This window comes from Carex rostrata, chromosome 18 (assembly GCF_964058835.1).
Source record: "Carex rostrata chromosome 18, lpCarRost1.2, whole genome shotgun sequence".
NCBI lineage: Eukaryota > Viridiplantae > Streptophyta > Magnoliopsida > Poales > Cyperaceae > Carex > Carex rostrata.
This window is the reverse complement of record NC_135935.1, coordinates 2465677-2480403: the sequence shown is the minus strand read 5'-3', so window position 1 is coordinate 2480403 and position 14727 is coordinate 2465677. Positions and strand designations below refer to the sequence as shown.

Genomic DNA, 14727 nt, shown 5'->3' with positions numbered 1-14727 from the left:
AAAGATGACTAGAAAGTATATTGCATTGTACCATGAACTATCTAATCGAAATAACTAGAAATAAAATTTACCTACTTTTAATGAAAAGTAAAAAATTGCGGAAGTAAAAACATTTCAATTCCTAGTTGTCTGACAAAGTACATGGAGTGAATCTATGGTACTATGCATATTACGATTTGGTACCGTGCTATAGCTCTATATTCGAGTTTTCAAATCCTAACGGTCGATCCGAACCGTTCATCTTGTTCTGCATATTAATATGTGTTTAGAGACCAAATTTTACATTTTTTGAAATTTTTTTACTATTTTTTTAGATTTATTGAAAATCATTGTTTTTGGATGGTCCAGAATTTTCAGATCAAGTGATTTTTTAAATATCTAAAAAAATAGTAAAAAAAATTCAAAAAATGTAAAATTTGGTCTCCAAATACATATTAATATGGAGAACAAGATGAACGGTTCGGATCGACCGTTAGGATTTGAAAACTCAAATATAGAGCCGTAGCACGGTAACAACCCGTGATATGCATAGTACCATAGACTCACTCAAGTACATGCCATTAGATCCTCTGCTGCCCTGTTCTGTTGTTCTTGCCGCATTTGCCAAGTTTTGCGGTTGCGATAATCTCTCTCTCCCTGCATGTTGCAGTTGTGTGTATCGCTGAACTTCTTGCTAGACATTCATGCATTCTTCAACCGTTAGCCCTGCCCTCCAAGAAGGCAAGGACTCCAATGATTTGTTGTTGATCACATGCACCAGCACCTTACAATCCGAGAAGATTATCCAACTGACAGTGGTTGTGTCTGAAGCAATATGTTGAATAGCCTGAAGCAGAGCACATGCTTCTGCATGGAAGGGATCATGAGTCGTTGTGCAGGAGTAGTGAGCGGCTTGTAGTACCCCTTCCCCATCAAAACACAGGGCCCCTGTCCCTGTTTTCTTAGAGACTTCCCTTCTTACCAAAGATATTTTGTTATTTTCTCATGCATGGAAGGGATCATGAGTCGTTGACTGTAGATTCCTAACCAAAGATATTTTGTTATTTTCTCCTCCTTACCGCTGTATAGAACTTCAGACTTCTCTTCATCTAGTTTTGTTCTATTTTTTTCAATGAAGTCATAGTGGGAGGTAGGCAAAGGTTTGCTTGTCCTTTGGGCCTCATTCAACAAAATCAATTAGGTGCGTTGTAGCCCAAAATTTGATGACGAACCCAAAAAAAAAAAAAACTTGGGCTATGGTGGTTAGTTTTTTTTTCTCTTTTTGCATGTTGATGTAATTCATGTTGACAATTAACTGACGTTGTTCTGTTGTCCGGTTTGTGGTATTCTAGTAGGATATTTTCTATGAAATATTTCAACTATATATCAATGAGTAGATATTAGATGTAATTTTTTGTATTTATAGCAGAGCTAGCTAGTACTTAACAGTAGCACAGGTTCACTCTTACTACATGCATGCGGACACAGTTAGCACAGGTTCACTCTTACAATTGCGGAGAAGAAATCATGCAAAACCTATAAGAAAATGTATATCTTATACTACATATATGATATTATATATCATGCTATGACCGTAAATCGTCAACAAAAAGCTAAGTGGCTTTTGTAGAAGTTAGTGGAAATGAATATTTTTTTTTAATACGAAAGTTTTCCACGTCTAGTAATGTTTTGTACCATGCATAACATCTTCATCCAACCGCTATCGTTATATTATGCATTCAGTTCTCACCTTTGTTAATTCGCCGTTTTCACAAAAGACATTTGCTAATTCATGTCTCATTAATTAATTAATTACTAGTACGTATTGTGCATGTGCATTTCTACCAAGACATATTATAAAAAAATAAAAAATATCTCATATAAATTGATATATTTTCATAAGAAATTAGACTAAATGACAAATAACAATTATTAAATAACATATTAGTACGACATCTACACGTAAATAATATTTCTTAAACAACCTATTAAATAACATATTAAATGACATATAATTTGTTGTTTTTTGACATATTTTAATACAAAAAATCTCAAACGAAATGACATATTAAATGACAATTAACATTCCTTAAATTAATAAAATAAAAAGAAATGAAGACATGATAACCAATCAATTCAAAATTTTCTTAAATGATATTTTTAAAATAGAAATAAATCATGACTCATAAAAAAAATGATATAATTTGCATGTGAAGAGTATGTGTCTAAAAAATTTAGACTTCTACAAGTAAATAAACATAAAAATGATGCATATAATCAGAATATTTGATCGGAGGGCTGATATTCAATATAAAATTTCATCTTTTAATCAAAATTGTTAACGGATCAGAACATCTACATGGCTTAATATAAGAATAGAGATATACATTCATTCTTTTTTATTATTTAATTACCACACACATGTAAATTAACACTTGATATATTTCAGTGTGTGCATTCATTTTTAGTAAATTCATTTCGTATCTTTAATTAATGATAATATTTGTATAAAACAGTAAATTACACGTGTTCTCCATCATCCCATGGCATGCATATTAATTTCATTTAACTTGGGAATCAAATAACTATCCGTCAGCGAACTTCAATAATTTGTGTTCTAGTTTTAATACTTTTTGACGGGCCCCAAACATATTTGAAATTACAGGAAAAAAATCATTTTTACTATGTTCATGAAGAATATTTAGCCCCCAATCTTGTAGCTATTGGACATCATCGATGTTTATTATCCGTTTGATTCAGTAAATTTTCTATCCTTGTTAATTTTTTATCGGATGGATCGATTGTGCATCATGTTTCTCCCTCTTAATTTGAAAGATGTGTTTGATGATAGGTCTTAGGTACAATATAACTTCTAAAATCATATTCTTTTTTGGTATTACTCAGTTGAATTACTACACGATTAATCGTGTTATTAATTTACCATTATATATGTCTTAATTTAATGTTTCCAAAAAAACATTTATTTGTGCTTAAATTTTTTAAATGCAAAAAAAATATTGAGAAATAATAGATCATGAATAAATATTTTAAAATTAACTTTTCAGCAAATGTTTTCTGAGGCAAAGCCCAAAAAACAGCCCTGGTTTAAATAATGGGCGATGGAAATGAAACTATAATCTTTTGACTTTGACACAAAAATGGATATACCATATATATATAAAAAATAGATGAACAAGAAAATTATTGATGGACCATATATATTCATCTTTTTCTTTGAATTATTTCCTTTCAAATGTTAAAATAATACTCATTTGTCTCAAGAATATAATACACGTAGTGAATTGGACTGCAAAAGTGTCAGTAGATTGCACTAGAATATGGTAGGAAAAAAAGGTGGATTTAGGTGAATGTTTGTACAACAATATGTACATATATTTTTTGTAAAGTATGAGCACTTACTATTTAATACAGAGTCGTGGTATATATACATAATATTTAGTGCAAAGAAATGTTTTTCTTTAACGTGAGATCATGAGGATTTAAACTCACAAATCACCCCAGGGAGAACACACTGAAATATTAGTATGCAACTTCTTATATATATGGTATATTGGCAAATGATAATAGTATATATAAAACTGAAATTCACCAACTTACACATATATGGAATATAGGCAAATGATATTAATTAATATATATAAAACTGAAATGTCATATAAAATCATCAACTTACACATATAAGAAACCAAATCAATGAGAAAAGAAGAAGGTAATACCACTCCTTAATGGTACAACAAACACTTCTACAGACTTAATTATGTTTAGGGCCTCTAGTCATGTCCTTAATTAGTTAATAAACTAGTTCTCAAACATAATTAAATTCCTCTCCTGCTAATCATAATTGTATTATCATCTATCCTAGCTTTTATTTTCCTTAAAATCTGCTCATCTTGCTCACTTAAAGCACTATTTTGTGTATTTAATTAATGAAGTGGTATCTCCTCCTTCTACCTCATTCAAATTTATCAGGTATATATTTGTAAATGGTTTCATGACCCCTTAACAAACTATTGATCTACCTAAAACTCGCACCAAAGACCGGAGCCCAAATGTCTACTGGTACATCACTGGCCACTGCAAATGTGCTAGAGATTGGTACCAGACACAATCCTCGGCTTATCAAGTCCCTTCTTGCTCCTTCATTCTCCTTTGAATTTTCCGGGTTCTAAGTTCGCCAAATAATATATAAAGAAAAATTAAACTATGTTAATTCCGAGAACGTTAAAGTTGATTCAAATTATATAAATCCTAGAAGTTGTCATGAATCATGATGTATCATAGTCTCTCCAAAAATAAGGATCGAACTGAAGCAAATATATATGTATTACCTTTATTTGCTGCATTTGATGGCCATTCTTCAAATATGGAGTACTGAGCGCCTATGGAAGCAAACATGTAGAATTAATCAAACAGAAAATATTTAAAGGTAATTTTTGTCCTTGAATATAATATAAGCTGTATAAATAGCATTCAATCAAAATATATAAGTGCAGTAAACACAAATTTGATTCATTATAAACTATGTTAAAAGTAATTAGGTTTGCAAAACACATAAAATTAATAAACATATGTATTGACCGTATCCCGGTTTATTATGTCATGGCTGACAGGAAGGAGAGGGAGAGAGAGAGAGCACTTGGTAGCTCCTACCAAGTTTTGAGAGAGAGTTCAGTGAAATGATGCTTGGCAGCCACTGACCAACGTTTTAAAAGAAAATAGAGAGAGAGAGAGAGAGATAGCCACTGCCAACGTTTCAAAAGATCTAGAGAGAGAGGGAGGGAGAAGCATTCACTTACACCAACTTGGTCATGAAGGAACTTGATGTACTCTATCGTTTCATGAAGAACAGATGCTGTATCAGTCTGTTAAAGAAAGGAAAAGAGAGAAGTATAGCATGATTAAGTTCTGAAGCAATACCGAAAGAAGGAAAGCTTTTAGTAAGAGTACCAATGGGATAATATATATTCAACTAGTGGAGATGTAATCAAAAGCTCTCTTCACCTTTCCAAAAGGAGACACCAGTTGCTGGAGTGCTGTGATTCTGTCCCCTAGTTTCTCTTTCCTCACCTGCATATATGTAAATTTACACATTAATATATCATAATTATATCATAGTTCATTTAAGTTCCTATATTCACCAACGAACAAGAAGGGGGGTCAAGAATAATTATTAGCAAGACGAAAAAGCAAGTGTATTATTATATTTTATACCTTGAAAGTTGGCAATGGAGATGGTGTATCCATTCTAGGCTTCTTTAGTGATGAAGTGCTCTCTGTCTTTCTTTTAATCATTGAACTTGATTGTCCTACACCTTCCATTGCGGTCTGGAGAAGCAAAGATTTTTTAATACATGTTATAATGACAGTTAGTCATTGATAAAAAGGTCCTTAATTAACAAGTATCACAAGCCAGGGAAAAAAAGCTAACAATTCAAGTTGAAACTTGTAACTATTCAATATGTAACAATATCTGATTTACTACTTCCCATCGTATGGTAATACTTTATAAGTGTGGTGTTAGGAAATACTCCGTACCTTCAGTTCTGGATTATTTCCAGTAAATATTGAAGTGCCAATATGGGAAGCACTACTAGACATGGCGCCTGACGGGCTCCAAAATGGAGTCTCATTAGAAAACTGAAGAGGTTGCCTCATAGAAGAAATCTTATCATAATATGCTGCATTAATATTCGAGTTTATTGAACTTTCCAGCCATTTGCTTGGTCCATCACCATCGTTAGTCGGAATACACATCTGACTGTTTTGATGAAATGCATGGGGTGGTCCAACTGATGGAGCGAGGAGACTACGAAGCACACTAGATGGGAATTCGAGCGATGATGGCAGGCTCAATCCTGAACCCCTTGATTCAGGGATGAATTGATTGTTTTGATCTTGTAACATTAGCCCTTGATTTAATGTCATGTTGCCACCGCCACCAAGGGTATTTGGATTATCAAAGTAGGGTTTCATGGTCATGTCTTCTTGATACATAGCCGGATAACTGGCTTCATTCTGCACACTTGTATTGTTGTTCCTGTTCATTAAAATCACACTTGTGACATTAGAAATCCCTGCATGATGAGCGCTAAGTAAAGTAGCTAACATATGATATTGAAGAGAACATGTATAATTTAATAGTGCTTACAAAAGAGGTCGGTTCCAGTCCGATACAGGAGTTGATGATAAATCAAAACCCATTAATTGTGGAGTTGAAGCCATCATAACTGGTGAGGTGAAGGCTTGATCTGACATGATCTGTGATTGATGGGTGCAATCTTGCATGTTATAAGTTACTGAGCTATTTGAGGCCGATCCAGGAGACTCGATTGACGATCTTGATTTTGTTTCAACTGCCAAATGATCACTGGTCAGAGCCGGCCAAGGAAATCCACCTGTGGTGGCTATGTTATCTAACGGAGAGCATGTTACGGGCGACGGCATGACGTGACCTTCAAAACCGACACCGGCTTTCATGGAGTTCCACCAGCCAGTAGTCGGGACAGCGGCGCAGACTCCGGTTTGAGTCATCTCTTCTCCCATGGTTAATTTAGTTGTTCTCCTCTATCTCTTTTATGTACCCCTCCGATGTGTGGTTGGATTTTGTTTCTAGTGGAGTGAGGTTGGTGGGATAAGCGTGGGTGGAATAAGGAAAGGAGAAAGGGTGTGGTGTCGCTTCGGTTTATATAAAACCGTTGAAAGAGAATGAATCAGGATTTGCATACAAATGGAGTATCTGGTTTGACATTTGTCACTGAATTAGTCACTGGCGGAAAAGAATGATTTGGAGGTATATCCTTACCCGTAGATCTGTAGCTTTGACAGATTAGGTCAATTATAAAAATACATAATATTGTTAATTATTCTTTAAAGAAAAGTATAAATGTAATTAAATCCAGCAATTGAACAAAGGGAACCTCCACGGCAGGAAAACCTCTCCCCAGCTCTCTTTCTGGGCCACTAGATCTTATCAAGATTGACGCATGATTAAATTATTAGACGGTACAGAACGAAGCACTTTTGGTGACCACCTCTGTAGCAGGTTAAATTTGGTGGCCAGACTGGTTAAAAAGGCATTATTAGAAGACTGTGAATTCTGATCAGAGATAAGGTGAGTTAATTATTCGTAAAAATCTTAAAAATGGGTCTCTCTATATTTCAAGTAATCTATTTTTTTTATTCGGTTAAGACTTATATATTCACTTCCAGACTATTGTTCCACACTGATCACGGTGCAACAGTAGTCCAATAGAGTCCAAGGAAAATCAACAAGCTAGTTTGTTGTGTAGTTAATTAATATCATGCAAGTTTTGAATTGGAAAAAAATGTATATATAGTTGATGCAATAATCCGCTTTTTTAATTAAATAAAACGAGTTCAATATAAAATTAATATATTTATAAACTTTTTAATATTTGTTTAGTTGAAATATTGGACCCTATAAATATACTTTTAGACATTTGTAATTATATAGAGAGTGAGAGGTTTGCTAATATCAAAACATTTGTTCCAGAGCCGTGGTGTAACCAATTGGTTTTCCGATTTTCAAAGTTCAAATGCTCGATACAAACCATTAGATGTAATCTCTATATTAAAATATGCTTGAAGACCAAATTTTACATTTTTTTTTGAATTTTTGTATTATTTATTAAGACAGTTTTAAAATTGTTAATTTTAATAAATAGTGAAAAATTTTTGAATCATTGCAAACAGTGATTTTAAAACTTACTTAATAAAGATTAAAAATTTCCAAAAATGTAAAATTTGGCCTCCAAATACATTTTATTATAGATTGAATGTTGAAAGGTTTGAACTTTCAAAATGTAAACGTTTTGATATTAATCAACCTCTATATATATTGCTTGAATACATATGTTCATGTTTTTAGATGCGCACATCTATATATTTGTGCTCCTTAAGATCTGCCATATGAATATATATTAATATATATGCTTCTCAGTACGTATACGTACGTGAATGGAACTTACGTATAATTTTGTATTTCATTTCAAAACAAATAGTATTGTTATTCTTTATAAAATTTAGAATGGATCTTTCTTTCAAGGTTTTGGATGATTGGATTATATATAGATGCCACCAAATGATTCTCAAGTTCCATAAAATTCTGTCGAGATGACTAAAACAATTACATGCACCTATATAAATTTAATTTTGAATTTTGACAAGCTTTGATGTTGATTATTGTAGTTGTAAAAATAAAGTTAATCTTGGTTGTGACTATATATATATACTTCGATCCCTTAGTAAATAGAAATGCAACTAATTGCATATATAGAGCAATTAACATCTTTTTTTAATTTGCAAAGAAAGAAGCCGGAAAGATACCGCAAGCCCTAAACCTGGCATCTGGAATTATATTTCATGATTAGTGTAGTACTCTTAATTATCTTCTTTTTTATCTTATATAACTTATTTGCCAAGTAAAACTGAGCAACTTTACAACATTGAATTATTATGTTATAGATAGAGTGAAATTTTATATAAAAGAATATGTACGTGTGTGTGAGACCGTGTGTGTGTGAGCGTATCATGACCAAAGGAATATTTTGGTTAATCATTGAACATAAAAAAAAAATTAAAAAAAAAACTATCGGAACACAATGAGACACATTTTGTGTACCAATATCGAACCTTCATAAAATATTTCAACTTTTTAATTATGTAAGTACAATGTTCATAACTCGATCTGTATAAATACTTAGGAATAAATAATTAATATAAGCCAATCGAGTGCCAATTTTTTTTTTTTTTTTTTTTTTTAAAAAAAAAAGAGGCTATAGCCCATTTTCATTGCTGAAAAGATAAGATTACAGAGTCAAGTCACCTAGTGTGATAGCCCATTTTAATCGAGTGCCAATTAAAGTCCCACCAAAAATTTCAAGTAAAAAATGGCTGGCCAAATACACTTTCCCATCTACTTAAATATTTTTAGTTTATTAATCCAAGATTACCATTGACTTCATTTCAATTAAGAAGACCTAATTGCGACATCAGCCTAATCCAGAGATTCGGAGGGAATGAATTGTTGCTAAATATTATTTAATATCTCTAATTCAACTTTGATCGCTTCAGTCGCCAACCTTCTCCAGAGACCAGAGACCACTTGGACCTAATTTTGACCCCTCCATCCGGAATTCCGGATCTTCTATAACTTAAGTTTTACAGTGTATGGAATATATTAATATTGTATTATTATGATAGGTTTTCCCAGTTACTTTATTGAAAAGTATAATACATTTACCTACATGTCAAAAAGGACATAGATAAGCTTCTAGGGGTCTAGGGGACCATAATGCTGAATTTTTGCCTCTAAAAAGGTACTCATATAAACCGGGTGCAAAAAAAATTACAGAACTTGGCGTAGATTTGCTGTGTGAATAGGGGCCAGTGGCCACAATTCCATTATCAAAACCAATTATTTATTTATTTTTGTTAAATTTGGCTGCAAATTATAATAGCAGACCCGAGTATAAATAAAATCCATTATGATTTTTTTATTAAATAAAACATACACAGATAATTTTTTTGATATCCCAATATATAATTGTTAATTAGTATATGTATTATTTGTCGCATTAAATAATTGATAAATATAATATAATATAATATAATATAGTAGAGCAAAGCTAGGGTGTGATGTGCTCACCAAGAAGGGTTGATGAGCACACCTCTAAAAGTCTATCGAATTGTCTTCAAACGACGAATCTAAATCGTTGAAATCTATCTACTTCATGAGTAATGCATGTACATGAATTTTTTGGAAGTTTCGAATTCAATTAGTACAAGGTCAAACGGTCAAAAAAATAATAAAAAATGAATATATAAAACAACTTATAAAAGGTTCATTTTTTAACCACTTGACTTTGTACAAAATGAATTCGAAACTTGTAAAAAAATTATTTGCATGCATCACTCCTGAAATAGATGGATTTCGACGGTTTGAATTCGTCGTTTGAAAACAATCTAATAGACTTTTGAAGGTGTGCCCACCAACTCCTCTTGGTGAGCACATCATACCCTAACTTTGTTCAATATAGTATATAGTAATATAAATCATCCGCCAACCATACTACAAGAATGGGACAGTAGTTGCAAGCGATATTGTCAGTATACCCTCACGTATACTACCGTCATCATATTCCTCTACTTAGTTCCAAAATTGGCACCATCCGCGGATTCGTGTTTAATGAGTATCAAACTAATAAAAAAGGTACTTTTATGTCAGTATATCTTCGTCGATAGTCACTTTTGCTCTTGCAAATATTGTTCCATTCTTGTAGTTGTATATAATGTTTGTAGTGATTGCATGATTAATTTGTGAAGTACTTTGAATAGCATTTTTAATTAGTAACTGATTATTTAGATAGTGTGGTCAATTATTGCATGATATTTTTGTGTTATTTTATAGTATTTTGCACATAATAGCTTTGTATATAATATATTCGGATTTGATACTGGCAGTCTAATACCATTTTATTTTCATTTTACCTTTTTTTTTCGTTATTGATGAAATCGATCAGTGGGTAGGCACTAGATAGCCCACTTTATCAAAAAAAAACTATTTAATTATGTGCTGCTAAATTTAAATTAATCCTTTTTTTAATAATTATGTGCCATTCATATATTACCTGTTAATGTTTATTAAAGATTAAGATAGTGTTTATCGCATCATAACGGAACGGTTAAAAAATAACTTTTATAATACTATAGCACGCTATTATCATATTACATCACTATAGCACGCTATAGTGTACTATAACATCGATAGTACGTGTCATAACTTTTATAATCTGAAAATACTATAACAGCCATAGTGACAAGATTCGCGTATTATACCCGAATAATTCTTTTTTTTGGTGATGTCGAACCGAACACCGAATTATTCGGTTGACCGAACTTTGACCGAATTAAACCGGAATAATTCGCGAATTATACAAAATTTTCCCGAATTTGACGATTAATTCGCGAATTTTTCCCGACTTTTTGTTTGCTCTCTTGCAGGACTGAGATTTATAGTCCAGATAATTTCGAATCATCTCCGAATTATACCCGAATCACAAATTGTTGACCTCGCCGAACCGAACTCAAATAATTCATTTGTCATGATTACAGCGCTATACTATAAAGATATTATAGCATTGTTATAGTATGATATTTAGAAATCTAATATTTATGAGTAAAAATACAAAATTATGCATGAACACATCTAAAATAAATTAGTGTCCTGTCTAAATCTATTGACTTTGACAAATCACACCGGGCTTCCGACCCAATAAAAATAAAATAAAATATGGCATACCGTATAGGTAGATTAATTACACGTGCACACCCTTCAATGTGTTTCTAGATCTACAAAATTATTAGTACACATTTTGTATGAAGTCCTTCAAAAATTAGGTTATTACCATTTCATTACTATTACACATGCCAAAAAGAAGCTAATGACGAAATCCGCTATCGTCTGGAACTCTGGATTCCGTTTTGCTTTTCTAGTCTACGTATATTGAGATTGAGCAATGAACTGTCAAGAAATAAACAAATACAAGTTTTCAGTAAAAATAATATCTCATGATGATTATATATTTCTAGTACAAACTCATACCTACGCTATTGAATCATTGAGAACATTTTTGTGAATCTTCCCGAACTAAAAGATGCACCGTGGGATATTTTAATCATCTCGTTAAAAGTGCTAACTAATTATGTACTAGTATCGTACCCATGCGTTGCAACGGAAACATATTATAAATGAAGAAAATCAAGAATTTGATTTACAATTTGAATTTCAAACTTTGATGCAAGTAAAGAGATTTAATAAAAAAAAAAAAAGACAAATTACTTGTAGAAATATATACATCTCATAGACAAAAACCAAAAGGACAAAAAATATTTAGTGAAAATGAATTCGTACTAATAAATTAGTTGCTCCATTTTGTGGCACTAATTATAGTTAATGTTACTAAAATCTCTTTCTAACTAAATTTAGACTTCTACACATAAAAAAAATGCATTTAATCAAAAAAAGAAAAATTATTTGATTGGAGGACTAATATTAAATCCGAAATTTCATCTTTCAATCATAGCCGTTGGCGAATCAGGACATCTATGTGTATAATATAAGAATAGAGATATATACTAAACTATATATTTTATACAAATAAAATATAATGAGATTTAATATGGCTGTGGCTAAATTGCTGCTGGCAGAAGTTCTGCCCAGGTGCTGCCGGGGCTATTTTTAGTCATGTGATGTCCAAACAATAAATCCAAACCGTTAGATATTTAATCTATATTATAATCTACTTGGAGACCAAATTTTACATTTTTTAGAATTTTTTTACTATTTATTAAGCTGGTTTGAAAACCGCTGATTTCAATGCTGCAGAAAATTACTGAAATCAGAGGTTTTCAAACCAGCTTAATAAATAGTAAAAAAATTCCAAAAAATGTAAAATTTGGTCTCCAAGTAGATTATAATATAGATTAAACATCTAACGGTTTGTATTTGTTGTTTGGATATCACACGGCTAAAAATAGCCCCGGCAGCACCTGGGCAGAACTACTGCCAGTAGCAATTTAGACAGACCCGATTTAATATGCACATTATTGTTTGTCAAATTTAAATTTTTTTATTGAAGTCTCTAAATTTAACTACTTTTGGTTTATACTCAACTGATATTTGAATTGAACTATTATAACATGAAATTTGATATATTAATAGGTTACTTTTCAAATGCTTTTGAATTTATTAAAATGATTACTTAAATTGTTCACATATCTACTCTTTTTTTTAGATAATCTTACAACAAGTCCTTTAATTTTAGATATATTTGTATATATAAATTTTTTAATCAAATTACAAACATAATTGTCTATGACTCAAAACTGATTCTCAAAATATTCTTATGAAGTTTTATCTCAAAAACTATTTTTATAAAGTCCGGATTTCATGCTTAGATGTGGTCAGAATGGGAGAATGACCCATGACTTGTTATTTCAAGCATATAAATGATCACATGCTAGACAAAAGGTAAAAACTTTTACCTTTTGACTTCTATTTCATTGTCAAAAATTCTGCTCCATTAGATTGGTATCTACAAGACTACAACTATAGCCAGGCATCCAACTTGCTCTATTAGATGTACCCTATTGTGTTTCTTATGTTATTTGTTGAGGAAGAAACTATTGATCCCATACTACTCTACATAAATGGGCTACGGTACATTGCAATGTATAGTCATTTTTGTACATTGGACTATAAATTACATGATTTAAAGTCCAAATAACTGATCCAAACCATTCATCTTATTGTTCATATTAATATGTGCTTGGAGACCAAATTGTACATTTTTTGGAAAAAATTTTACAATTTTTTTAGATTTATTGAAAATCGTTGTTTTCAGACAAATCTGGACCATAAAAAAACAGCAATTTTCAATAAATCTAAAAAAATAGTAAAAAAATTCCAAAAAATATAAAATTTGGTCTCCAAACACATTAATATGGACAATAAGATGAACGGTCTGGATCAGTTATTTGGATTTTGAATCATGTGATTTATAGTCCAATGTACAAAGAAGGCTATACATTGCAATGTACCATAGCTCAGCTCTCTCTCTCTCTCTCTCTCTCTATATATATATATATATATATATATATATAGAGAGAGAGAGAGAGTAAGGCTACCATGCTTTGCAAATTAAAATGAGTGTTTTAATTTGCGCTCATATATCTAATTTCAAAGTTGAAATAGTTAATCCAAACTACTTAACATGTTCTTCATATTGAAATGTGCTTGGAGACCAAATTTTATATTTTTTAGAAAAAAATTACTATTTTTTAGAAAAAAATTACTATTTTTTTAGAATTTTTCAAAATCAGTGTTTTTAAGAAAATTTTGGACTATCAAAAACAGTTATTTTCAAAAAATCTAAACAAATAGTAAAAAAAATTTCAAAAAATATAAACTTTGGTCTCCAAGCACAATTTAATATGGATATCAACTTGAACGTTTTGAATCGACGTTTGGAACTTTAAAACTAGAGATATAAGCGCAAATTAAAACACTCACTTTAATTTTCAAAGCATGGTAGCTATTTTTGAGTTACAACAAATTACAACAAGTATTTTCTACATTTTCAAAGTTTAAATCGTTGATCCAAACCGTTAAATCACTTAGATGTGATCTCTACTATAAAATGTGCTTGGAGACCAAATGTTACATTTTTTGGAATTTTTTTACTATTTATTAAGATGGGTACAAAAACTAGTCAAATTCAAACCATTGAATTTTGTACCCATCTTAATAAATAGTAAAAAAATTCCAAAAAATGTAAAATTTGGTCTCCAAGCATATTTTATTGTAGAGATCACATCTAATGGTTTGAATTGATGATTTGGACTTTGAAAATGTAGGAAATGCTTATTGTAATTTGTTGTAACTCAAAAGTTGTTGTAACTTGATCCCTCCTCTATATATATATATATATATATATAGAGTAAGGCTATGCTACTTCGCGAATTAAAGGGGTTGTTTTAATTCGCGCTCATATCTCTAGTTTCGAAGTCCAAATAGCCGATCCAAACAGTCAAATGTTTAATCTATATTAAAATGTGCTTGGAGACGAAATTTTACATTTTTTGAAATTTTTTTACTATTTATTAAGATGGTTTGAAAATCGTTGTTTTTATTAAAATTTTGCACCA

At 31.2% G+C, this 14727-nt stretch overlaps 2 protein-coding genes across 2 annotated transcripts in view; one reads left to right on the top strand and one right to left on the bottom strand.

Moving 5' to 3' along the window:
• The window catches only part of LOC144569105 (receptor-like serine/threonine-protein kinase SD1-8), a 32986-nt gene extending 31762 nt beyond the window's left edge, over window positions 1–1224 (top strand). Inside the window, exon 8 of the mRNA XM_078319295.1 lies at window positions 1140–1224. Coding sequence (XP_078175421.1) covers window positions 1140–1180 — 41 coding nt within the window. The 3' untranslated portion in view covers window positions 1181–1224. The remainder of the gene's footprint in view (window positions 1–1139) is intronic.
• Window positions 1225–3611: 2387 nt separating this feature from the next.
• LOC144569108 (transcription factor bHLH112-like) lies at window positions 3612–6765 on the bottom strand. Its single transcript, XM_078319301.1, has 7 exons — window positions 6149–6765; window positions 5536–6037; window positions 5212–5325; window positions 5002–5067; window positions 4797–4862; window positions 4329–4379; window positions 3612–4165 (listed from the first exon to the last, which is right to left on the bottom strand). Exons 1-7 carry the CDS (start codon window positions 6541–6543, stop codon window positions 4016–4018), a joined length of 1344 nt encoding a protein of 447 aa, XP_078175427.1. The 5' UTR covers window positions 6544–6765; the 3' UTR covers window positions 3612–4015.
• Between the last annotated feature and the right edge of the window lie 7962 nt (window positions 6766–14727).